This window comes from Labeo rohita, chromosome 17 (assembly GCF_022985175.1).
Source record: "Labeo rohita strain BAU-BD-2019 chromosome 17, IGBB_LRoh.1.0, whole genome shotgun sequence".
NCBI lineage: Eukaryota > Metazoa > Chordata > Actinopteri > Cypriniformes > Cyprinidae > Labeo > Labeo rohita.
In genome coordinates, this window is record NC_066885.1 from 22,275,910 (window position 1) to 22,303,508 (window position 27,599).

The following is a 27,599-nucleotide window of genomic DNA, read 5'->3' on the forward strand; positions in this document are numbered from 1 at the left end:
GTCAAATTTAGTTACCTTCCACGCATCCTAAAATATAGTTAAGTAATGCACACACGTGTGTGTGTGTGAGTGTGTGAGGGCTGACAGCTCTTTTTCAGATGTGCTGTAATGGCTTGCTGTTAATGCTGAGTGAAGGAAAGATGAAACGTGTCAAATTAATAGGAACCTTTTAATATGGATGAAAAGTGTGTGTGTGTATGAAAGTGTTCACAGTGAAGGACGGTCGTATCACTACAGGGAGTCTGTGTAAATTGTCCTCAAGCTAACCTTTGCCTTCTGTCACACACACACAGATATATACATATAATATATATATACACACTATGTGGAGGACCAGCAGAATATCCAGGAATACTGGTTAACTTATGATGCTATTAAGCTTTGAACCTGTCACACACACACATCCTCCATGGCTGGTTTCTGGGTCAGCAGCTCTTATAGTATTGCACTGAATGATCTTTTGAGAGGAAGAACTAGTGGAACACTATACGTCACTATACAGGATCACAGTCGTGTGCTGGATTGTCTTACGGCCGCTGATACCCTTATTGAATGACACCACTTTTAATCCCACACACATCTTTGTGCATTCACACAGACAGGTCACACAGACTACAGTACACCCACGTTCTTTCATATGGCGCCAATAGTGCGTCAGTATGTCATTTAGTAATATATGAAGTATTGAAACAGACTACATGACTAGGTTTTCACTAGGTGCATTATCTGTGTCAGGTGAGTATGGTTGTGAGCCCATGCCAATCTTCACAAAATGTACAGATGTTGGGTGACAAGTGAACCTGACTGATTTATCCTGGTATTTCATCTCAGTAGTAACCATTAATAATATGAATATTTGTGCATGTGTGCAGGCCCAGGAAAGGACCAGGAGGAACTAAGGAGGAAGGTGGAGAACGGCGTGAGGGAACTCTGGTATTTCGTACGCAGTGAATTGAAGAAAGTAGGACAGGTGGAGGCTGGAGCACTACAGAAACATGTGGACACACTCCTGCAGGACCTTGGACACCAGCAGAGGTTACACACACACATTCAGTACATCAGAAATACACTCATATAGACATTTCTCTTTCTAAACACAAAAACAGTATTCTGTCCATTCATGACAAATACCTTAACTGAATGAAAAAATTAAAATAATTTCTCGATCTGAACCATTGTGGGTAATAAAATGAACATCAAATGCAACTGTAGATGTAAAAAAAAAAGTTATATAAACAGTTTGCTAGGATGCCATTAAAATGATTAGCCGATCCCTATGCAACTCTCATCAAATCTACATTAGACCAATAACTGAAATTCACTTCAGGGGCTTTTCACCACAATTTAAATATGTAAGCCCTCAAAACATTTTATTTTACAAGAGAAGAGATGAATAACTGTTTAATACTATTGAAACCAGCATAGAGGAGAAATGCATATTCACAATGCACATATATGCAGATTTTACATCGTAAAGCTCATTTTAACTTGTTCTAATCATGTGCTATATTTTATTAAAGGGAGGAAAATATTCTCTCCATCTCTAATCTCCTTCTAAACAGCTGTAATCTCATGTGGCAGTAATGCCATTACTGAGGTTTAATGGGTGTGTATGTTTAGATCAGTGCGTTTGCTCGCACTTCAGAAAAAAAAAGTCTGTGTAGTGCTGAACAGCCGAAGTCATTACTAGGGCGGTTTTAATTGTTGTGGATGATTAGTAGTGCATAGGTCAGGCCGACTTTAGTTTGTGACTGTAAAACTAATTTAATATTATTTCTTTACAAAATACTCTGTAATTAGCCATAATGATACGGTTTAATTAGCAGAAACAGTGTGATGCTGATGTTTTACAGTGCTCTTTTTTGTGATCTTCAGGTCCATCATGACAGACCTGTATCATCTGAGCCAGGCCGACGGTGCTGGAGATTGGAGAGAGAAGGAAGCTAAAGAACTGTCTGACCTTGTACAGAACAGAATCACATACCTACAGGTATACCGCATACACATACCTTTCCCTTTTCTTTTTTTCTTTCATTATGGTTTTTATTATGACATTTTCATTCATTTGACCCCCGACTTTAGCCAGAGTAGATGGAATTAGTCACTGAGATTTTGATTCAGCGCCATAACTTGAATCTTTTGACTCATGTTGGATAAAAGATTAATTCAGATTTGTGAACACATTCACTTAGTGCATCAAAAGTTAAAGAATTTATAAAAATGACCCTGTTTAAAAGTTTACATACACTTGATAGAATACTGTGTTGTTACCTGAATGATCCACAGCTGTGTTTTTTTGTTTAGTGATTAGTCTCTTGTTTGTCCTGAACAGTTCAACTGCGTGCTGTTCTTCAGAAAAACCTTAAGATCCCACAAATTCTTTGGATTTACAGCATTTTTGTGTATTTGAATCCTTTCCAACAATGACTGTATGATTTTGAGATCTTTTCACACTGAGGACAACTGAGAGACTCATATGCAACTATTACAGAAGGTTCAAATGCTCACTGATGCTGCAGAAGGAAAAACCATGCATTGAGAGCCAGAGGGTGAAAACTTTTGAATAGACTGAAGATGTGTGCATTTTTCTTATTTTGCCTAAATGTCAATTTCTTTGGTATTTAGTACTGCCCTTCAGAGACTACAGAAGATACATACATGTTTTCCAGAAGACAAAATAAGTTACATTTCCTCGATCTTCAAATTCCAAAAGTTTTCACCCCCTGGCTCCTAATGCATTGTGTTTCTGTTAATGCTAAGTAAAAAATAACATGCATTTTGTTAAAATAATTAACGTTTTGCAGATTCTACAAGGTGTATGTAAACTTTTGACCTCAACAGCCTATTAGTCTTTTTCTTTTATGAATGTACATTTAATTACAAAATGAATCCAGTGTATATATTTGAGAAATTTTAATATTGGGGTCCCTCCATGTCTAAAGCGTTTTAGCTTTACTTCCGACCTTCAAATCTTGGTTTTGACTGCGTGTTTTGTTTGCTTTTCAAATTAAATATGGCTTCAGTTTTGAATCTGGTCTATGGCTGAGCAGGATCACATTCACTCAACCTTTTCCTTCCCTTTCTCCATATATCAATGAGAGGGGTGATTATATTGCAGTTGGCGGGACAGCCGTATATTGTCCCTCTCTGTGAGATGGGATGGGGCGGTTGTTTTGCGCTGACTCCACACTGGAGACTAAACTGACATTCAGCTGCAACACAATGCAGTGCCACGCACAAGCACACAGGCTGTAATCAGTAGAGCTCAGCTTGATTCTGTGTGTTTAACCCGCAGTCTGAACGGCTCCTGCAGAAAGACTATAAACCGCAGTCATGTGCTGAAGTTACGGTTGGAATGTCAACAGAACATTGTGGCTTTAAACAGCTGATGCTTTCACCTGATAATCTCCATTTGTAACTGCATATTTATCTTTACGTTTCATAAAGCAGTGGTATGAACTAAAAAGGGGTCACACGTCTGCAGTGCCGAGCGCAAATAATAAAATACAGCTATGTAATAGGAGAACAAAATAAATAGGCTTATCTTTTTAATTAATAGGCTTAGTTATTAATAGGCTTTCAATATCATTTACTTTAAAGCTCAAGGCCATACCTCCAGTCAAACTTTACAGTAGCTGCAAATTCATTTTTTATTCAAGTCATTTAGTAGAAGCTAACCAAATGAAATAAATGCCAAAATGGACTTTACTGGTTCACAAAAATATTAAATATGGGTTTAGGTGCAGTTAGAATTCGAATGGTTTGACTTTGTGCCAACCACAATGTCTTTTCTGTGGTAAATTATTGTTACAAAATAAATAGTCTGTTTATTACTTGACGCTGTTGTGTACTGTAAATACAGACTAATGTTCAAAGGTTTGGGGTCTGTAAGTTAGAGTCAGGATACCTACACATTATGGAAAAGTATGGAATTTGATTTTAGTCATTTCTAGTTTTGGATAAGTATGGAAAAATAAAACAGATTATGGGGAAAAAATGCATTTCCAGAATATTGCCTTATTCTGTTTTCTAAAATATATGATTGAGAATTTCTAAAAATAAGGTTATCATACAAGAGTGTTTTTACATGAAAGTGTGAAAACATATTAAACATAATTAAATTTTAATTTATATTTCACAATATCACTATTATTTACTGTATTTTTAATAAAATAAATGCATCCTTGGTTAGCATAAGAGACTTTTTGAAAATACAAAAACATCATACTGACCCAAATATAATTATGTGTATACACACACACACACGCACACATATATATACACTACCGTTCAAAAGTTTGGGGTCAGTAAGACTTGTAATAGTCTTTAAAGTAGTCTCTTATGCTCATCAAGGCTGCATTTATTTGATTAAAAAAAATAATAATATTGCAAAATGTTTTTACAATATAAAATAATGTTTTTCATTTTAACATACTTTAAAATAGAATTTATTCCTGTGATGAAAAGCTGAATTTTTATCAGCTGTTACTCCAGTCTTAAGTGTCACATGATCCTTCAGAAATCATTCTAATATGCGGATTTATTATTAGAATGATCAATGTTGGATAATATCAACAGTTGTGCTGCCAAATATTTTTTGGAACCTGTAATTTTTTTTTTCAGGATTCTTTCATCAATAACACGTTTAAAAATACAGTGTTTATTCAAAATATAAATATTTTATAACAATGTAAATTATGTATTATTAACTTTTAATAAACTTTTAATTATTAACTTAATACATCCTTGGTGAATAAAAGTATTAATTTCTTAAAAAAAGAAAAAAAGAAAAAGAAACAATAAAAATGTACTGACCCCAAACTTTTGAACGGTAGTGTACATACATATATACATATTTATTTCAGTGATTAAAAGCAATTCAAAACAAGTATATCAATTATATATTAATTATATAAGATTTTTAATGTTTTTTAAGTCTCCTATGCTCCTCAATGTTCAATTTATTTGATCAAAAATGCAGAAAAAAAAATAATATTATGAAATATCACTGCAATTTAAAATAACAGTTTTCTATTTTAATATGCTTTGAAATATATATCTTTTCAAGTGATGCAGAGCTGAATTTTCATCAGTCATTACTCCAGGCTTCAGTGTCACATAATCTTTTAGAAATCATTCTAATATGCTGATTTATTATCAGTGTTTGAAACAGTTGTACTGCCTAATATTTTTTGGAACCTGTTATATTTTTTTCAGGATTCTTTGATGAATAAAAAAGTTGAAAAGAGCAGCATAGAAATCTTTTGTAACAAAAAGTCTTTACTATCACTTTTCTATCAATTTAACACATTCTTGCTGAGTAAAAGTATTAATTTCTTTCAACGAAAGAAAAAAAGAAAAAATGTACTGACCCCAAATTTTGAACGGTAGTATATATTGTTACAAAATATTTCTGTTTTGAATATATACTGTTCTTTTTAACGTTTTATTCATCAAATTCATGAAATTTATTCATGAAATTTATTCATGAAAATTCAGCTTTTCATCACAGGTATAAATTCTATTTTAAAGTATATTAAAATAAAAAAAAAGTTTTAAATTGCAATAATATTTCACTATATCAGTTTGTTTTTGTATTTTTAATCAAATAAACACGTCTTGATGAGCAGACTTCTTTAAAAACATTAAAAATCTTACTGATCACAAACTTTTGAACAGCAGTGTGTTATATATACGTAAGAAGCCTTGGCATTGGTCCTTACTGATGGGTCAAAGATTGGAAAACACTGCTCTGTATTATAACCTACTCATTTGGCCTAGGGGCAAACTTTTATGCTACTAAAACTATGTTAACTTTGACTAATAGCGTTGTGTCAATGCTCTCCATCAGAGAGACAGGTTGGAGCGGTAATGAGAGCTGGAGTGTGATTAAAGTGATGGAGTGTATTTTACTTTGTGTGTGAGAGACAGACAGGTTGATAACAAAGAAGCCATGTCTCTTATGAAAAATGACAGTCCTGTGTCTGTCTCACTACACTGCTGTCATCCATCTCTTATCTACAATGCTCTCTCTCTTGCTCCTTTCTTTCTCTCTACTCCAGTCATTCGCCTCTCTATTGTCTCAGTACGAGAGAAACAGCGATAGATAGACGGACCATTTTCCATCTTGTTTGTTTCGTCTTCTTTCTTTCATCCAGCCAAGATCATTCAGGCATTATATTCTTCTAGTGTTAGGGCCAAATTTATCATTTCCTTCAGCACATGCTAAAAATATTTTCATGCTTGAGATGACTGGAGAGTTTCAAAAAACTGTTTTTCGTATTCTATCATGACTTTTATCACACTGGTGGTCTAGAAAGATGTATGAAACAACCGCTCCACAAACAGAACAGAACAGAAGTCACACTTGAGCTGTCAAATGCAAATTCACGTGGTGTTCTTGACATCTAGCAGATCAAGGAACCTGTCGAACTATAAAAAATGTCATATACCACAGCCTCAGACAGTTTTAAATATGCTTTCTTTGTCTAAAAGTGTCCACTGTATGTGTAGAAAGCCCTTCAGTTCTCTCTCTCCCTCTACTGATCTGTATCTGCAGAACCCTCAGGACTGCAGCAAGGCTCGCAAGCTGGTGTGTAACATCAATAAGGGTTGTGGTTACGGCTGCCAGCTGCATCATGTGGTCTACTGCTTCATGATTGCCTATGGCACACAGCGCACACTCATACTGGAGTCGCAGAACTGGCGCTATGCCACCGGTGGATGGGAGACTGTCTTTAAACCCGTCAGCGAGACTTGCTCTGACCGCACGGGGGCCTCCACTGGACACTGGTCTGGTCAGTAACACACATGCACCTCAAATTACACAGAACACATAAACAACACAACATATTGTACGAGGTTAAAAAAATGTAACTAAATCGCATTATTTATTTAAATGATTAATTATTGTTTGCTTAAATAGGCCATATTATTCATTTTTATAGCATTTATAACTCCACTTATAATGTGTTTTTTGCCTTTGTGAGTTTTAGAATTAAGCAGGCTGTTTTTGCTCTGGTATCATTTAGAATTGCAAAAGTTTTAAGTTTGGGGTTTTTTAAATGCTTTTGAAAGAAGTAATTTACTTGCACCATGATGTAAATAAGTGCATTTATTTGATCAGAAATATGGTAAAATAGTACAATTTAAAATAACTGTTTTCTGTTTTTAATATATTTTAAAATGTAATTTATTCTTGTGATGGCAAAGCTGAATTTTCAGCCTCATTACTCCAGTCTGTCACATGATCCTTCAGAAATCATTCTAATATGCTGATTTGGTGCGCAAGAATTGTTTATTATTATTATTATAAATGTTTAAAAGAGTTGTGGTGCTTAATATTTATTTTGTGGAACCTGTGATACTTTTTTTATGATTCTTTGATAAGAACAGCATTTATTTAAAATAGAAATCTTTACTAATAATATAAGTCTTTACTATCACTTTTTATCAGTTTAATGCATCCTTGTGAGTAAAAAGTATTTCTTTCAAACAAAGAAGGAAAGAACTGACCCCAAACTTTAAACGGTAGTGCGTATTGTTACAAAAGATTTATATTCTAAATAAGTTCTGTTCTTTTTAAAGTTTTATTCATCAAAGAATCCTGAAAAAAAGTATCACAGGTTCCAAAAAATATTAAGCAGCACAAATGTTTCCCACATTGATAATAAATCAGCATATTACAATGATTTCTGAAGGATCATGTGACACTGACTGGAGGAATAAATTCTATTTTAAAGTATATTAAAATAGAAAACCACTACTTTAAATTGCAATAATATTTCACAAAGTTACGTTTTTTTTTCTGTATTTTTTTCAAATCAAATAAACTGCCTTGATGAGCAGAAAAGACTTCTTTAAAAAACGTAAAAAAACAAGAAAGCTAAAAACAGCAGGGCTTATTTAAAATGGTAAATTAGCTATGAATGATCTCTTTATTCATTACTTAGTCAGTAGAGGTTTGTGCTCTTTCATCCTTCAGTAACAGATTCTTTGCAAAGTCTCTAGTAAATTTATGAAAGCACAGTATACTGCTGTCAGCAAATATTATAATTTTTTACAGTGTGTACATTGGATATATTAACTGTGTTTATCTATATAGATATTTTATTGTTCGTGCATCTTTAAAAGACTAATTTAATAGCACTATTAAATGTATGACTGAATATCCATTTTTTACAGTGTACATTATAATATCATAATGCCTGAATTTAATTAAATTTTTTAAAACGTTTTTAGTGCTTAAAATAGTGTTTTTATTGTCAGTCATTTACTGGTTATTGGGATACATCTGACAAGCCATGGCGCTGTGACACCACACTTTGTTCACATGCAATGAAAATACATTGCAGAGCAGAGGGAAAACTAACAATGCATCCACAGACAAGACTTTTTTACTTTTGGTATAAAACAAAGTTTCAGCTTTCAAATATTGTCATTTTTTTGCCTCAGCTCAAGCGACACGTCAACCGATCAACTTTTTCTCTTTACTAGTTATAGCACAAAATAAATATGAACATCAGAAGATATCTTGTCTCAACTGCGGAAAGACGTCAGTACTCACAAGTCCTCCATCGTTAATCTACTCTCCTGTCTGGTTTGTTTGTCAGACAAAATGCCAGATTCCATTATGATTGGTCAGATCACCTGTCAATTTAAACATTTCTTGTGTTGAGATTAGGGATGGGCTGTTTTATAGGGCTGCACGATAAATTGAATGCGACTGTCATGTGAATCTCATCAGTAAAGCCAGTTCTGTGATTAGTAATGCTTTCAGATGGAGTGGCATTTAATACACAGAGCCGTAGTTCGATGACAAGCTATGCAATATTGCATTCATAATCGAATGCGATTCATCTGCGATAATGAACGCAATATTCCCTATCTTGTCAGTGATCTACGGCTCTGTGTATTAAATGCCACTCCATCTGAAAGCACATGATAGAGATGTACTACTAAACACAGAACTGGCTTTACTGACGAGATGCGCGTGACAATCACGTGCGATTTATCGTGCATCCCTACTTTTTTATTTTATATAATTAAATATTTTTCCATTTTTGTTCTCAGTGCGTGTTTTTTGGAATCTCTCTGGTTTAAAATGTCAGTCTAAGAGATGGTCAGGTGATTGTTTTTTATAAATGCAACTTCAAAAACATATTCAAAAACATTTGTTAAATAATGGGCATTTGGTGGAAAACATACTAATGGTCATTTTTATATCCACTGGCCCTGTGAAAGAGTCTGTCTAATAGTCTAAACCCAGCATTCAGAGGAATCTGTCTACAGCTGGAGTGAACCTGCTGTGCTCTGAAAGCAAAGCGGAGGGGAAGCAGAGTCTGCCTTTAAAACATGAAAGAAATGACCTCAAAACAAAGCAGCGCTTTCCCATCACTCTTTCCTCCCAGAGGACACAATCTCTCTTAGTTCGCCCTAAAGCCTGAGTTTCTGCACTCTACGGACCAGCGAGATTGACAGAGATGGAGACTGAGCAAGCGAGTTATATTAAACATGCTATTCTAACTCATTACAGTGCATTTATGCATTTGCCAAGCACATTTATCCAAAGCGACTTACAATATATTCATCACTGAGCTCGAAGTGGGCCGGGGAGTTGAACCCATGACCTTGGTGTTGCTAGCGCCATGCCATCCGTTTTCACACATTAGCATTAACATCTTGGATTCTCGTAATATACGCACATACTGACGGTGCCCAAATGAATTGCAGCCTAATTGTAGTGGAGCTTTCGAGAGATGGTTCTCAGTAACGTACATAACATAACCCTGTTAATGCCTCTAGTTATGACACGCACGGGGTCAAAGGGTAGACCAAATCCTTCAGGATAATCCTGTTGGCAGTTAGAGAAAATACCCCTGGTAACATGCACACCCAAACACACATGCAGCATTAAAATGAATCAGTGTCGCTTCAGCGGTACACATGAATTAAAAATAATAAAGAAGCCTCCTCCCTTAAAGCCCCCCCCTTCAATTTATTCATCAGGATGCAAGGACAAGATGTAATTTAGATTCTCTTGCTGCTCTAATGAGGATGAGAGAGAGAGAGTTATTTTGTTTATCAGTGCAATGAGGGGTGCTGGGCTGGAAAAACCTCATCCCCATGCAAAGAGCCTAACAGCAAGGTTATATAAGAACGGCTGGGGAGTTTCTTCAACACTTCTTTGTGTGAAAAATACTTTTTAACATTTAATGCTGCATAAGGCATAATTTAAACCTGGCATGCACAGTCTCTTTGAAGACATTTTTTCCTGATAAAGGTTTTTCTATTACATCATGCCAACTGTTGAACAATATAGATTTTTCAGTAGTTATCGCCTTTTGATCTAGATCTACAGTGTACGGGCATCTATTCATCATGCCGACAACCGCTAATGCAATTTGCATGTATATGTAATTTTTAGGAATCAAAATATTATGTACAGTATGAAAAATGGATATTCACTAAAGATGACATTTATTAAATTAGGATTACATTTATTACATTTATTAAATTATTAAATTATTACAGAGCTGGGTAGTAACTGTGATCTGGATTACGTAATCAAAATCTAAAAATTAAGTATTTGTAATTTGCTTACATTTTAAAATACTTGTAATCAGACTACAGTTACTTTTTATTGATTACATGATTACATATACACTTTAAGTTATTACTCATACAGAGCTGGGTAGTAACTGATTACATTTCATTTGGAATACGTAATCAAAATCCAAAAATTAAATACTTGTAATTACGTTTTTATTGATTACATGATTGCATATTTTTCACAATTAATAATTAATACACATTTTTTAAATTATAACTGATTTAAAATCCAAAGATGAAGTACTTGTAATTAGATTAATTTACATTTTAAAATACTTGTAATCAGACTAGTTACTTTTTTGATTACATGATTACATATTATTCACCATTAACAATTAATTTATTCAATTATTACTGATATAAAATAAAATGTAAAATACTTGTAATCAGACTACAAGTTCTTCTTCATTGATTACATAATTACATATTATACACAATTAATACACATTCAGTTATTACTAATACAGAGCTGGGTAGTACCTTATTACATGTAATCTGGATTACATAATCAAAATCCAAAAATCAAATATTTGTAATTAGATTGAAATTACATTTTAAACACTTGTAATCAGACTACAGTTACTTTTTAGTGATTACGTGATTACATATTATGCACAATTAACAACCAATACACATTAATTAAATTATTACTGATACAGAGCTGGGTAGTAACAGATTACATGTAATCTCGAATACATAATCAAAATTTAAAAATACTTATTTAAATTTTACTTGTACTTGTATTGGATTCAATTACAATTTAAAATACTTTTAATCAGACTACAGTTACTTTTTTTATTGATTACATGAATACATATTCTTCACACTACAGCAATAAATTCTTCATAGTTTGTTGATTCTTCTCTTTTTCATCTTTTAATCTTTCAAATATATTCCATTATTTTGTAACAAATAAAATACATTTTCTTACTCCTTGTATTTGTATATCAATATAGTACATTGTCACGAATCTCTCATCTCTCACTCCGTAACATACATGATGAGCCTATTTAAAATAATGTGATAAACAAGTTAGATCAAAAGTAATCTAAAAGTAATCAAAAAGTAGTCCGATATGGCATTCAATATATTGTGGTCCCTAAGGCCTGAAACATACTCTTGGCATGTATGTGAATGTAAGCACATAATAATAACACATCCAGTGTAATGGCCCAGACATCTGAAGGGAACTCCATCATCTTGCCCCCTTGAGGTTTGTTGCCACCACACTAATGCGAGAACACGCTTGAAGAATATGGCATATACACACTAGCAAAATGTACACCTTTAATACACTGTAAGTCACTTTGGACACAAGTGCCTGCCAAAGGCATTAATGTAATGTAATATACTGTAATGTACAGTTTGCCGCCTACTTTTAATGTATTCACCAAGCATTCATATCTGTTTTCATACCTACATGAAATGGCCTAAGGGTGTCTTTTTTCTTCTCCTGCTCTCGTGTTTTCAGCCCCCGCGCTCTATTCCGTGCAAGCAGCTCTTCTGTCAAGCTTTATTGACTTGATAATTGTAAATTAATCTTATACTAGAAAAGCATGTTAGGCCAATTTACAGTCCATACTGCTAGATTTCATTTCTCCAGTGCATTACTATTTTTTCCGCTCATTATCTTGTGCGTTTGTCTGCAGGTGAAGCAAACGATCGGGACGTTCAGGTCATCGAGTTGCCTATTGTGGATAGCCTGCACCCTCGTCCCCCCTACCTGCCCCTGGCCATCCCTGAAGACCTTGCAGACCGGCTTCAGAGGCTTCACGGAGACCCACCTGTGTGGTGGGTGTCTCAGTTTGTCAAGTACCTGATCCGCCCTCAGGCTTGGCTGTTGAAGGAAATTCAAGAGGCCACCGCCAAGATGGGCTTCAAGCATCCCATTATTGGGTGAGACATTACACATCAAAGCATCACATCAGGCTATCAAAACCACTCAGATGCTACATATTTCACTGTATTTCACTGTGGAGCTTTCTGAGGCAGAATATGCTTGCTATGTTACTATGTTAATAATGTTATTAATTTACAGTTAAGGTCAAAAGTTTACACACACCTTGCAAAATCTGCAAAATGTTAATTATTTGACCATAATAAGAGGGTTCATACAAAATGCTTGTTATTGTTTATTTAGTACTGACCTGAATAAGATATTTCACATTTAGAGACGTTTACATATAGTCCACAAGAGAAAATAATAGTTGAATTTATAAAAATGTTCAAAAGTTCACATACACTTGATTCTTAATACTGTGTTGCTACCTGAACAGTGTTGCCAGATCTGCAGTTTTCCTGTGGAATTGGGCTACTTTAACACTATTACCGCAGTTTGTTTTTGATGTCCGCGGGTTGAAGCAACCCCTATAACGTCATATTTAGCCCCTGAAATATGAATTTACCAGGGGAACCCCGACAAAAAATGTTTTTTTTTCCCCTGGAATGCTATTTTTAACTGGGGACCCCCCTCAAAACCCTATTGGGCTAGTTTTGACCAGCAATTGGGCAGGTTTTGTTGTGAAAACCTGGCAACCCTGTATCTGAATGATCCACAGCTGTTTTTTTAGTGATGGTTGTTCATGAGTCCCTTGTTTGTCCTGAACAGTTAAACTGTCTGCTGTTCTTCAAGAAAAATCCTTTAGGTCCCACAAATTCTTTCCCTGAACCCTTTCCTACAATGATGTATGATTTTGAGATCCATCTTTTCACACTGAGGACAACTGAGGGACTCATATGCAACTATTACAGAAGGTTCAAAAACTCACTGATGCTTCAGAAGGAAAAACAATGCATTAAGAGCTGGGGGGTGAAAACTTTTGAACAGAATGAAGATGTGTACATTTTTCTTATTTTGCCTAAGTATAATATGTTTTTCATTTAGTACTGCCCTTCAGAAGCTACAGAAGATACTTACATGTTTCCCAGAAGACAAAATAAGTTCAATCTACCGTGATCTTCAAATTAAAAAAGTTTTCACCCTGAGCTGCTGATTGGGCTGACATTTTTGACACACCCACCAAACAAGAGAAAACGTATCTCAAACCTTGTTGCACACCGTTTCCATGAAACATGTCGTTCAACCCGGAAACCGTAGCAAAACGTTGTGCACGTTGTGTTTGAGGTTGAATGTGCCCCTGGAAACACTTAAGGAGTTTCGAAGTCATCATCGGATTGGTTAAATTATACAGGATTTCTGGGAGACGTGTGTGTTGCTTTCTTTAACGTTCCGCCTGGAAACAAAGATGTCGTGACGCCAAACCCCCTCATCGAAGAAGAAAGCTGTCATGTTTACAGCTGTGACGATGAGTGCGTATCATTATCAGCTAAACTCTGGATTTTTAGAAGTATGTGAAACATTTAAATTTCACGGCATAGAATCTTTAAAATATGTCCAATATGTTACACACCAGTCTGTTATTGTAACGACATGTCCACGTCCCTAAACGTGCCACAAAACGAAACGTGATTGGTTGCTTTACCTGTCAGTCAAATGGCCTCTTGGGTGGATCTTGGCCATTCAAAGTGGACAAAGTTTGTAGGCCTTCAGCCATCAGCCTGAAGGTCTGGCTACGCGAGACTATCACCCCCCAGCTCTTAATGCATTGTATTTCCTATTTATGTATTTAAAGGGGGTATATTAGATCATTAGTTTAGTATAAATACATAAAGTTAATGGAAATTAGCCAACGTCTGTTTAAAGGTATGATGAAAACCCCAAGCTTAGGAAACAGGCTCTTATAGATTTTGAATGTATTTATGTGTGAGAGCAGGAGGGAGGAGAAGAAAAGAAGGAGAGAGACCCTTTCACACAAACCACCACTGCTCCAACAATCAATCTCCACTTACACCCACTTTGCTCTCTACTGGGAGCGCAACCACTCACAGCCATCTTTCTGTCTCTATCTCTCTCACACACACCATTCTTACTTTCTGTCGTCTCTTTATTCAGCCCCGTCCTCACACTCACACATAGACACATAATGGTTGGCATTTTCAGAAAATCGGCACCCCAAAGCGCAAAACCTTTAAACATCTGTTTAAAAAAAAGAAAGAAATTTTATTCTGCTGGTCTGTATTTTTTCCTGTTCTTTGTCGACCTTGAATCCCTTTCTTACGCGGACGCACACAATCAGGCTGACCCAGGTGTTGCTCTTCTCTCCAGGGTGCATGTGCGGCGGACAGATAAGGTAGGGACGGAGGCGGCATTCCACCCCATAGAAGAGTACATGGTGCATGTTGAGGACCACTACCAGAGTCTGGCCCAACGCATGCATGTGGACAAGAAACGGGTTTACCTAGCAACTGATGACCCCTCTCTACTGCAAGAGGCCAAATCTAAGTGAGTACACTTTATACTATGAAAACGAAATTCTCATCTCATTAATTACTCACCTTCATGTTGTTCCAAACTCGTAAGATCTTCGTTCATCTTCAGAACACAAATTAAGATATTTTTTATGACATCCGAGAGCTTTCTGACCCTGCATAGACAGGAACACAACAAACATGTTCAAGGCCCAGAAAGGGCAGTAAGAACATTGTTAAAATAGTCCATGTGACATCAGTGGTTCAACATTAATTTTATGAATCTATGAGAATAATACGAGAAAAATAACTTCATTCAACAATTTCTTCTCTTCTGTGTCAGTCTTTGATGCACATTCATGAGAGTATCTCAACACATTAGAATTACTGCATTCGAATTTTGACAAAACGAGGTGTTTCATAAGACTCTTTGTTTGGAAAAGCATTGACGTCATGAACGTCATGCCTGAAATGATGTCTAAAAATGCTGTAAACTGTAGGTTGCCAGCAACTAAGGTTTGGAACACAGCTGGAGGAGTGCCATCACAGAGGGCCTTTTAACCCACTTTTGTTTTGTGTTTGTGTACAGGTACCCTGATTATGAATTTATTAGTGATAATTCTATTTCATGGTCGGCTGGGCTACACAACCGCTACACTGAAAACTCTTTGAGAGGAGTCATCCTGGATATCCACTTCCTCTCCAGTACCAACTTCTTAGTGTGCACCTTCTCCTCACAGGTACAGTTTGACCCACTTTTGAAGAAGTTTTTGTTCTGTTTGTCTCCTACACTGACTTTTTGTCCCTTTTTGAACTCTGCACTTGTGTGACAGGGTTTTTTTTGCCTGAAGTGCTTAAAACTCCCACAGCAGTTCTATGGGAATAAGACTTGAGCATTCGACAACCCTTAATTTCTTCTTGTTACTCTTTTTAAAACATTCTTTCAGGGATTTGCTTTAGGGTTTTTAGTCATTTCTTTCTTCTACAGTCCACTTTATGTTAATCTTCAGCTTTTTATTAGATAGATTCTTCACAAGCACTCTCGGGTACAGTGCGGTCTTTGTGGCTTGTGATTTTAGCTTTCATGCCAGTCTTGATGTCTGTAGTCTTGCAGATCCAAACTTTTTACTATCGGCAGAAAGTCTGGCCCATATATTCTGGCCAGGAATCGCCCACGTCACACTGTGCAGTTTTGGCTGTCGATTTTGGCCGCCAAAATCAATTATATTAAATACTATTTGTATTTTACAGATCACTAATATTTGATTGTTTAGTGTGACATATTCATTGCCAAAAGACTAATTGCCTTAAAGGATTAGTTCACTTCCAGAATAAAAATTTCCTGATGATTTACTCACCCCACATGTCATCCAAGATGTTCATGTCTTTCTTTCTACAGTCGAAAAGAAATGATAGGTTTTGAGGAAAACATTTCAGGATTTTTCTTCAAATAGTGGACTTCAATGGGGATCAGCGGGTTCATCAGTGGATCATCAGTGAAGGTCCAAACTGCAGTTTCAATGCAGCTTCAAAGGGCTCTACATGACCCCAACCGCGGAATGAGTGTCTTTATCTAGCAAAGCATCATTTTACAAAAAAAAAAAAGTGGTCGTCTTGCACTAGCTCAAATTCAAACGTTATGTAGTCATAGTAGAACGGTCACGTGTAACGTAGGTGGAAGTACCAACCCAGTGTTTACAAGGCAAACGTGCATAGAAAGTTAATCGGCCTTTAAAAAAAAAAGGTAAAACAACAATGTTCTTGAAGTTGGAGGAGAAAATGAGATAACCTTTTGAATCGTACTATTTATGGATGAGCGATATCTTATCGTTTGCGATATACCAGTACAATTTTTCTCCACGATTAGTCTTCCTGCAATAATAACAATAAAGTCTAGTTGTTGAAGTATTTTTGTGTGCAACAGTGCGGAGTGACATGCTGAAGGCGGACGTGAAATTAGTATATGGCTAAATCAGGAGCTCCAATCTACAATCCACATGAACTGGTTTTGTCAAAACTGTAAGGTGCGACAAAAATCGATCTGAGCCTTGAATAACGTAAACTGTACTGGTAGCAAGTGTGCAATGCAGTTTTGGGTGTGTTTGAGCCTGTTTACAAACCTGTTGTCCAACAAAGATATAATTTATTGACATGCTTTTTCTCCAAATTAACTTTATGACATAGTCAAGTGTTTGAAATAACATTTTGCGATCAGACGTTGCTTCATATCACAGAATGAGGCAGAAATCATACTATTTTATAGTATTATAAAGGCTATGCCGCTTAGCATTGCATTATAAGTATACTTAATCCTTATAAAAATGCCCACGATTGCTTGAAGAACAAAGACAAACCATATTGCATCAACCATATTGCATGCGGACAAGTTGCTGCATCAGAAACAAAGTCCAAGACAAGTATTTGTGGTTAAAAAGTATCTAAATTGTCATTTTTTTATACAATGACCGATCGCTTCGTTAAGTAAGACTCTCATTCCTCGGCTGGGATCGTGTAGAGCCCTTTGAAAAAGCAGTGAAACTGCAATTTAGACTATCAACCCGTTGATCCCCATTGAAGTCCACTATATGGAGAAAAATCCTGGAACGTTTTCCTCAAAAACCTTAATTTCTTTTCAACTGAAGAAAGAAAGACATGAACTTCTTGGATGGCATGGGGGGTGAGTAAATTATCAGAAATTTTTATTCTGGAAGTGCACTGACCCTTTAATGACCAATCTTCTGAGTCGCAGTTGAGTAGTGAGATTGCTCCAACAAGTTTTCAACAGGACGATTGGGAGCAAAGTCTTTGCTACAACATATATCATACACTTTGACATAAAAGACGTGTATGTCAGTGTACAAAGACTTTTAACCAAGATCTCACTCGAGTCTGAGCAGGGGTAGCCAACCCTGCTCCTGGAGGGACTATGTTTCAGCAGACTTCAATTCAAACCCTGTTATTTTCAAGTAACCCTGAGCACTCTGACTACCAAGTTCTGGTATTTTATTAGGGTGGGAGCTGAACTCTGCAGGACGGAAGCCCTCCAGGAGAAGGGTTCACTACCCCTGTTGTAGACTTATCAACAGTCGTAAAGAACCATAAAAATTGTACAGCGTGTCCGGTTTTAGAAAGGACACATTTTTTCCAGTGACTCTTCTGAATCCATCATTATAGCAGCATGATGTATTGTCAACAAGAGATCTAGTCAGATCCAAGTTTTTAAATATGAGTCCTTGACGTCTTTGTGTGCCGTATGCTTCTGACTGTTCATGAGCAGTCTGTGGGTACTTTGTTCTAATAGACCTTAATCTTCACTTCAGCTTTTCACGAGTAGCGCTTAACCATTGTAAAGTCCATTCATCTTTGTCAGGCGCACCTGCATATCCTCTCAACTCCACTCTGCTCAGAATATTCTGCTTGAAAGCAGCTTGTGAATGTGTCTTTGTTTTCATTTCCATTGTGCGCAGGTGTGTCGAGTGGCCTATGAGATCATGCAGACTCTCCACCCAGACGCCTCCTCCTTCTTCTACTCCCTCGATGACATCTACTACTTCGGTGGGCAGAACGCCCACAACCAGATCGCCATCTACCCACACCAACCACGCAACAGCGACGACATCCCGCTCGAGCCTGGTGATGTGATCGGTGTTGCGGGCAACCATTGGGATGGATACTCGAAGGGAATCAACCGCAAAACGGGCCGTACCGGCCTCTACCCCTCTTATAAAGTCAAAGAGAAGATTGAGACAGTGAAGTATCCCACGTACCCAGAAGCTGACAAACTTCTGAAGAAGCCGTAGATTGAGACAATGACAGTGCAGATACTCTTGTTCATGAAATGAGGAAACCCTGGACCACCCGGATGGGAATGCACTTTGTGTGTGGGTGAATGTGTGTGAATGTGTTTGTGTATGTGTGTTTGTGTGTTGTCTAGGGTTTCTTCACAGGGTTTTGGGACACCTTCCTAACTCTGGTGCTTGGACTTTGAGTCCCCCTGAAGTGTCAATCAGGGTTGTGGAAGACTAAAAACAAAGAGGATGAACTCAGAAACGGAAGGCAATGTACTGTAGGTACTTTCTAATTAATCTCCGGGTAATGAAGGGAACTTGAATATGTTAATTTAAGAACACAACTGGAAGAAGTGACTTTGCAACTCCAAACCGACCATGACAAAGGAACCATAAACCCGGGTTACTCTCGTCCTCCTATGCTCTTATACCTCCTTGTGCACAATGATGGCATCCTTTACTCTAGCCTCACTCGACTCGTTTCTCTCATGCCAACTGACACTCCTCTTCACACCCATGAGCTATTAATTTCCACTGCCATACTGTGCTTTTAAATGTGACTTAAGCTGTTTTTATTTTCATTGTAAGGTTTATCATGTGTTTGTGTGTGCGTGTGTGTGTGATCGGAAAACGGTGCCTGTCAGGGCAACTGACTCACTTTTATGGAACGAGCCTTACGGACCAGCCTTTCCACGCAGATTTACACTCCTCCCTCCTTTCCACTTAGTGTCTTATCCACGGCCATGTGTCCATCATGTTTTTTAAGAGATCATTTCATGTTATTACATTTTAAAGTACAAAACAGATAAGAAAATGTCACAATATGAAGATAATGATACTAATATTATTATTATTATTATTGATGATGATGATGATGATAAGAGAAAGTATAATTATGGTAACAATGACACCTGCTGTCATTATAAATTTTAGTTAACCATGAAGGAGTTGTTCAATGTTTTATGTTTGCGGGCATTGTCTCTTTGGTAAGCAGATCAAATAAACTTGATCAGCCAAACTGGGTTTCTGTCTGTATTTTAATGTGTGTCTGGGAGTACCCTAGTGTGTAATTGAACATATAGATGATAATTACTTATTATTATTGCGCTGACACAGTGTTACATTGTTAGTTATTTGTTCCAAGTAATTCCTTCCTAACAAAATTCTCAAGGGAATTTTGTATATTTAGCCTGTATTCACGCAGTAGCAGAGTTTTGTTTTAGAGCTCTAAATTTTACTGTATTCACACACAGTTTGCTTCAATTGTAAACTGGAGTCACACCCATATATTTTACAACCGAACTGACTTCCTGAGCTTTTCTGAACTCCCAATTGAGTTGTCGATCATCTGTGACTAGTTGACGGAACCGTATTAAAGCGGTAGTTCACTACACTTCATCCAGTGCCAGAGTCGTTGTACAACCACTCGATTTTACAGGTGGTCTTACGGGTCCAGCAGGTGATTTTTGATCCCATTGCTGTGATAAAATATGCTTTCGCCGGGTCTGTGGTCTGTGCCTGACCCAAAAGCTGCGTGCTACAACCAGGTACCCTGGTGAAAAAACCAGCATATGCTGGTAGGTATGTTTTGATGCTGGGATGCTGGTTAGGTAGGTTTTGATGCTGGTTTAAGCTGGTCCTTTGCTGGTTTATGCTGGTCCTTTGCTGGTTCATGCTGGTCCTCGACCAGCAACATGACCAGCGAAGGACCAGCTTAAACCAGCATCAAAATCTACCTAACCAGCATTCCAGCATCAAACCTACCAGCATATGCTGGTTTTTTCACCAGGGTAATAAATAAATGAAAACCTCATGTGACGGGGTTGTCGCAAACGTGTTGACGTAGTCGCGCCCTGATTGGAAGCGTGTCAAATATTCTGTGGTAAGCCTTTAGTGTTGTGGAAATCGCTTTAATTTGGGCACTGTTAGTGAGAACTTTGTGAAATCCGTTGTGTGAGCAGGACAGTTTGAGAGTAATATGGTTGTCAATCGTAGACACTAAATGTACCTAGAACAGATGTTTTTAAACTTATTGTTTGCACAGCCCCACTTTCAAATAACTCCAAATAAGTTTCTTTTATGTATAAAGCCAGGCCCATTTATGTTGTGAAGTCAGAAATGTGAATATTAACATAATATTTACATAAAAACAGGGGCATCTTATATAATCACCTTCTTATTATAAAAACCAAATACTTAAATTAAATACTTAAATTTACCCAATTACTTTAATCAATATTTTAAACTGTTGTCAATAACAATAGACTGTTTAAAACTGTATCTAAATTACACATGGAAAAAAAAAAACAGAAGCTCATAGGACTGCAATATTATAACAAAAATCGTTATTGTAGATTATTTGATTTTTCTATTGAAATAATGATTATTAATATCGATATAGAAAACAATAAAAAACACACGTCACATTCTGGCTTCATAGACAAACATTGGTCCGTCTTGCACAAGTTATGCAAAAACTCCTATTAGGCTATAATTACTGAAGCTACGAAATTGATCTTTTATTTACATCATATCGTATGTTACGAATTCTCAAGCATCAACAGCTCCAGCGTTTTCAGCACTGACTAATCTAAGCGCCTCTGATTGGCCAATGCATTCTTAAATTCAACAGAAATGCGTTTGATTGGTTATAAGGCTCAACGCTGTACAAAACAGCGCGTAAAAGCATCTGATGCAGTGTGAAAATCTAAATTTAATTCTGCAAATTGACACTTTTCATTCATTTTCACATTTCATTTCAATCATGACATCCGTAATACGTTGTATAATGGTGCAAAATTTCTAAGCCAGAATAAAATTGTATTGTCAATTTAGGTATAGTGCATTTCCACTGATTATGTGTTTGTATATATATTGTGGCGGGAGGAGCAAAATGACAGACACAGTGGGCATGACGTCAGGCCTCGGAGAGGCTTTTATTAAACAATATAAACAAAAGTGTCCAAAAGGGGAAATAAGTGTCCAAAATAAATAGGGGATCTGGTGTTCTCGATGTGCAGGGGTCCCGTGAAGGAGGGGCAGTGTTCAGAAGGGAAGGGTCCAGGTAAGGGGCGGAGTCCGGCAGCCGCACTCGCTCCCCACCGAGGTCCATGGCACGAGGGGTAGCGGCTTCCTTCAGCGGCTTCATGCACCTTTCATCACGGCACTTCCTGAGGCGGGTAAATCGGCCCGGCATCCTAGCCCGCAGCCGTCTGGGTGCAGCTCACGTCCGGACCGCGGGTCCGGCAGCTCGTCCATCATTTCGTTGGCGCTCGATCCCTCTACACTCCCTTCCTGGACCCAGGAGGACACCAGCGTGCATGCACGGGGAAGAGACCAGTCGTCCAAAGAGAGGCGCGCTCGGCATTTTAACAGCGGCGGTGATGAGGCTTCATTCACATCAGGTGTGCCTCACCACACGCCGCCAGACCTGGCTGTTTCAGCGCCCCTCCTCTCTCGCACACCCACTCCCGTCAGGAGCCTGGTGAAGGGCGGCGATTATGGACGGGGTGATGATGATAATTAGGGGGGAGGCAGCCGACTCGTCACATCCCCCCCCAAGCGACATCCCCGTCATCAGGCTGCCGCCCACATGGGAGTGCTACCTTCCTCAACCAGGCTCCGGCGGTCGGAGTTGGCGGGGATTCCTCTCCGGGCGACTCGCAACGCACCGGACCGGGGACAGAGAAACCGGAATTTAGTCGACAGCCTCAACCAACCGCAGGGTAAGTGATACTAAATGAAACGAATCACTTACCCCTTTAGCGGCTGGGAGGCCGTCACCGTCGTCTCTCCGTCCCACGGGTCCGAATTTTCATTGACTTCTTTTGCGAGCGAGAGGAGATGACGTCATCAGGTGTTTCCCAACTGTCTAAACTCCGCCTTGCCCACATTCTCCACCACTGTGGCGGGAGGAGCAAAACGACAGACACAGTGGGCATGATGTCAGGCCTCGGAGAGGCTTTTATTAAACAATATAAACAAAAGTGTCCAACCCTTCTGAACACTGCCCCTCCTTCACAGAACCCCTGCACGTCGAGGACACCAGATTCCCTATTTATTTTGGACACTTTTATTCCCCCTTTTGGACACTTTTGTTTATATTGTTTAATAAAAGCCTCTCTGAGGCCTGACGTCACGCCCACTGTGTCTGTCGTTTTGCTCCTCTCGCCACAATATATATATATATATATATATATATTCTTTTCTATTCTCAGAACTTTTCCTTTGAATCCAGTTTGAAAACTCCTGGCCTAGAAGTGCATTGTATAATGTGGTCTTATGTAGGGTTAAGGTAGATAATGTTAGCACCATTTAAATACAGTAAAAGTCGATGTTAACCATGTTAACAAAACAAACGTGTTTACATGTGCCACCTGCTTATGTAATTTTTGAAAAGGTGACATTTTCGATCCTGTTAAGAACTAATTAAATCAGATGTATGTGTGTGTGTGTGTGTGTGTGTGTGTGCGTCACAGCCCAAATTACAGCTCTGATACTGAGTTCAGTTCCCAGCAGTGGGCAAAACAGACTGTGCGTTTCTCTGAGGTGTTCCTGGACACACAGGTCACACGCTGCTCTCATTAATTAAACCACAGCACACTCTGAACAGGTATTTGAACGAAATTGCCATTTACAATTATTTATTAAATTGACCATTGAACTGAATACACTTACGAAAATAGGAAATAAGCTCCCTCTCTCAGCAGGATGTCAGGGAAGAACACTGCTATCAGAAGACTGGATCTGTAGTCTGGTGCCTCTTGGGTTCCTCTGTGTTATGGCCTGATGCCAGCGCAGATAAAATTGGGCCTTGCTGTAAACATTGTAGATGACATGTCTTAGACATGAATAGTCTGTCAGCATTTTTCTGCCTTTATGTTAGTCCAAACATGTAGGTCTTTCTTTCTTTTGTGGAAGCCAAAAGAAGTCATTTAGTAAAATGTCCATGCTGTGCTTTTCCATATAATGCCTGCAAAGAGTAAAATTTAACTGCTTTTGTGTGTTACGGAAGAAAGAACAGCAGTTTTGGCATGACATAAGGGTGAATAAATGGGCAATGTTTCATTTTTGGGTGAACTATCCCTTACACTGAACTAGATATTTACAAAACAGCAGCTGTAATTCTTAAGGAGGCAGGAGATGAAGTGCTCCAATGAAGGGCAACAATTTGTAGAAGCAGGAATTGAAGAATTGCCTCTAGAATAGGTTTTCTAGAATGATTAGCATCCTGTCTGCCTGCAGCCTCAATTAACTGCCAAAGACCCCCACATCACCCTCTATTTCTCTCGCGTTGGCATTAGTTTGCATGTTGGCTGCAACAGCGTGTTTCTGGTCCTCTAGCGTCTGGGCTTTTAGCGCTGTTAGCAGCTGGGCTGATCTGATAGCTCGGGTGATTAAGAGGTTGCGTCTCTGCCGCGACACACCGAGAAATTGCAGCACGGCTCTTATCTCTTCACACGTTAAACGTCTTTACTTTTACAGCCGCTCCTCGTCTCTCCTGCTCCATCTGTCTTTTTCCGTTCTAGATGCAGGACTTTAGAATAGAGATTTGAAAGGAAGAGGGTACAGTATAATTCCTTCCTAAATCAATCACGACTCAGTTACTGAATGTCAATGTGTGCTTAAGGTAGGCCTTTACAGGCCTGAAGGCTTAAGACTAAAAAGTGAGCTTGACTTTTATCATAGAAATTTGTCAGTTAGTGTTTTTATGTAGAAATTTTCTGTTAAAAGCTTTAGCTTCCATGCATGTTTTATCTTGCAGTTCTGACTTTACAACATGCAGTTAAGAGATATTAAGTTGTCTGAGATAAAAAGTCACAATTCTGAGAACATATCAGTCTTTTTTTCCCCTCAGAATTGGACTTTATAACTGACAATTGCAAGTTTATGTCTCACAAATAAACAACAAAAATTAAGAATTGCAAGTTTGTATCATGCAGTTCTGAAAATAAAAGTCAGAATTGCGAGATACAAAGGCATTGCGAGAAAAAAGTAAGAATTGCTAGTTTATATCTCTTAATTCTGACTATTTCTCGCAATTTCGAGTTTATATTCCCATTTATATCATACAATTCTGAGCAAAAAATCTTATGATATATATGTGATATAATCAGAAGTGTGAGATGTAAACTTTCAATATAAAAATTCACATATGCAAGAAAAAAGTCAGAATTGCGAGTTTATGTTTCAATTCTGACTTTATTTTTCACAATTGCGAGTTTATATCCCGCAATTCTCACTTTCTCTCGCTATTCTGACTTCATAACTCAAAATTGTGTTTTTATCTCTCAATTCTAACATTGTAACTCGCAATTTGTGAGCTTATATCTCACAAATCTGAGAAAAAAAAGTCAGAATTGCAAGTTTGTATCACGCAGTTCTGAAAATAAAAGTCGGAATTGCAAGATACAAACACATTTGCAAGAAAAAGTCAAGAATTGCGAGTTTGTTTAAATTCTGACTTTATTTTTTGCAACTGCGAGTTTATATCCCGCAATTCTGCATTTCTCTCGCTATTCTGACTTTATAACTCGAAATTGCGAGTTTATATCATACAATTCTGAGAAAAAAGTCTGAATTGTGGGATGTAAACTTTCAATATAAAAACTGGCATTTGCAACAAAAAAAGTCAGAATTGCGAGTTTATGTTTAAATTCTGACTTTATTTTTCACAATTCCGAGTTATATCCCCCAATTCTCACTTTCTCTCACTATTCTGACTTCCTAACTCAAATTGTTTTTTTATATGAAGTTCCAAACGTAGGCTCGGGAGGAGCCTAATCATTCAGTCCTGTCAATCATCATTACAAGCCTATATAAGCAGCTCTCATTACACTGTCCCAGCCTCCGTTCTTCTGGCATACGACCCCGCCCTGTCCCGTGAACAGCCTCCCAGCCCAACGAACTCCCGCACTTCTCCAACTAACAGCGCTCTGCAAAGTCACGCTTAATCTGGCTCCACTTTTAGCTTTTAACAAGAGAAATAGAGCTCGTCAACAATGCCCAGCCACCTCCATCAAACACGTTCCTAACGTTATCCAAATTACAGCTAAACCGCTTTCATCCGTAAAATCTACCTCTCTTAAAATAGGAACGCATACAGTTGAATGTTTGAGGCACGCTCGCCGCATCAAACATTCATTTCCCACGAAAACAATCAGAAATTCAGCTCTCCGCTTCCACTTTTGATGCAAGGCCTCATGGGGCGTAGGAAACTTGTTGATAATCCCCACTCATTGCATCGTAGATCGAGCTCCCTCTGGTCAGATTACTGTTGTTTTTCAAACTATGTTTTTAATTTTGAATCTTCATCGCGGCCTAACCATATCCCGGAAGTCTCAGCTTTAGTCAAATAGCACGTCACCCACTCTACAAACATTGCTTAAGATCTATACATCGCTTTATATCGTGAATAGGCTCGTTTGATTTGAGATGAACCGCTTTAAAATTGCGATTATTATACCTTATATTTTGTGAAGTTATAATCTAAATCTATAATTTATAATGTAATGTTTTGTGAAGTTATAATCTAAAACGTTGCACAAAGAATACTGGGTTTACCGTTTACATTTATGTACATGGCGTTTTTGTAAACTCTTTGATCTCCAACTAAATCAAATTTACTGGGTGCATTTCAATAACTGAGATTTTAATATTGTTTATCCTGACTATCCATTATCATGCCTTTTCAGATTCCCATCAACTAAAGTGGTAATTCCCATTTTCATCCCATGAAAATGAAGCCCTTCATTATGTTAGCAATGTTAAACCATTGCTAAGAATGACCGGGCACTCCCTTACCACGACTTTGCCCCGGCTATTTTACCTTGCTTTACCCAAAACACATCCATCCTTCGCTCGTCTCCTTTTTCTTCCTCCTCAGATGTCTCCGAGGTGGCCCCTAGCGTTAGACTGCCTCCACAACAAGGAATCGCTCTGGCTGCTTCTTGGTATATCTACCTCTCTTTTCTTCCTAGTACCTTTCTTCCAGAAGTGCCCTAGCGTGAGGCTGCCTCCGTAAAAGAACCACTCTGGCTGCTGCTTTTGCATGCCTATTTCCTTTCTTTTTACAACCTTTCTTCCACAGGTGCCCTAGCGTGAGGCTGCCTCCGCAACAAGGAACCGTTCTGGCTTCTCCTTGGTATATATCTCCCTTCTCTTCCCAGAACCTTTCTGCCAGAAGTGGCCTACAGTGAGGCTGCCTCCGCAAAAAGAACCGCTCTGGCTGCTCCTTTGCATAACTTTTTCCTTTCTTTCTACAACCTTTCTTTCACGGGTGTCCTAGCGTGAGACTGCCTCCGCAAAGATCTTTACAGCCTCTCACATAGCAGCCCCAACCCATACTGCTGCTGTGGAACCTCTGTCTGTCTGGGTGTTTTCTAACCTTTTCTAACATGTTCCACTGGATTTGGCCCATATGTCAGCACTAAAAATATTGCAGAACTTTGTAAACCAAGCCCATCTTGGAGGTGGTCTGAGTATAATTCAGTTTCATCCATCAATATGGTTCTGTAACCTGTGCATTGTGAACACAAATGGCTCCAAGCTTATTTCATGTACGCAAAATCCAATTTAGCAGGTCATCAGATGCTTTTGTTTCAAAGTGGTTATTCCCCATGGCTGCCTTTTCTGGCAGATTTCTTCAAACTAAGTTGAGAACTTACAGGTATTTAACAATTTTACTAAACCACTGTATGAATATTTGCTTGTGAATGTCTCAATTGCTTTCATCCCCTAGTAAATCAGCAAGTAGAATCAGCGCTACCACAGTTCTCTGTCATGCGTGTAAACCATCTTCTTTTGCATGTTTCTGAAGATGGTCCGCTCAGTTCAGGCTAATTAAAAGTCAGCCATGTGCCGTGATGCTACATACTTTGGCTTATGAAGTAG

General features: G+C 37.9%; 1 protein-coding gene across 1 annotated transcript in view; it reads left to right on the forward strand.

Moving 5' to 3' along the window:
* Window positions 1–18,813, forward strand: part of fut8a (fucosyltransferase 8a (alpha (1,6) fucosyltransferase)) — a 93,783-nt gene extending 74,970 nt beyond the window's left edge. Inside the window, exons 5-11 of the mRNA XM_051133730.1 lie at window positions 873–1,035; window positions 1,876–1,990; window positions 6,560–6,797; window positions 12,261–12,507; window positions 14,777–14,953; window positions 15,509–15,659; window positions 18,387–18,813. Coding sequence (XP_050989687.1) covers window positions 873–1,035; window positions 1,876–1,990; window positions 6,560–6,797; window positions 12,261–12,507; window positions 14,777–14,953; window positions 15,509–15,659; window positions 18,387–18,719 — 1,424 coding nt within the window. The 3' untranslated portion in view covers window positions 18,720–18,813. The remainder of the gene's footprint in view (window positions 1–872; window positions 1,036–1,875; window positions 1,991–6,559; window positions 6,798–12,260; window positions 12,508–14,776; window positions 14,954–15,508; window positions 15,660–18,386) is intronic.
* Window positions 18,814–27,599: the final 8,786 nt, after the last annotated feature.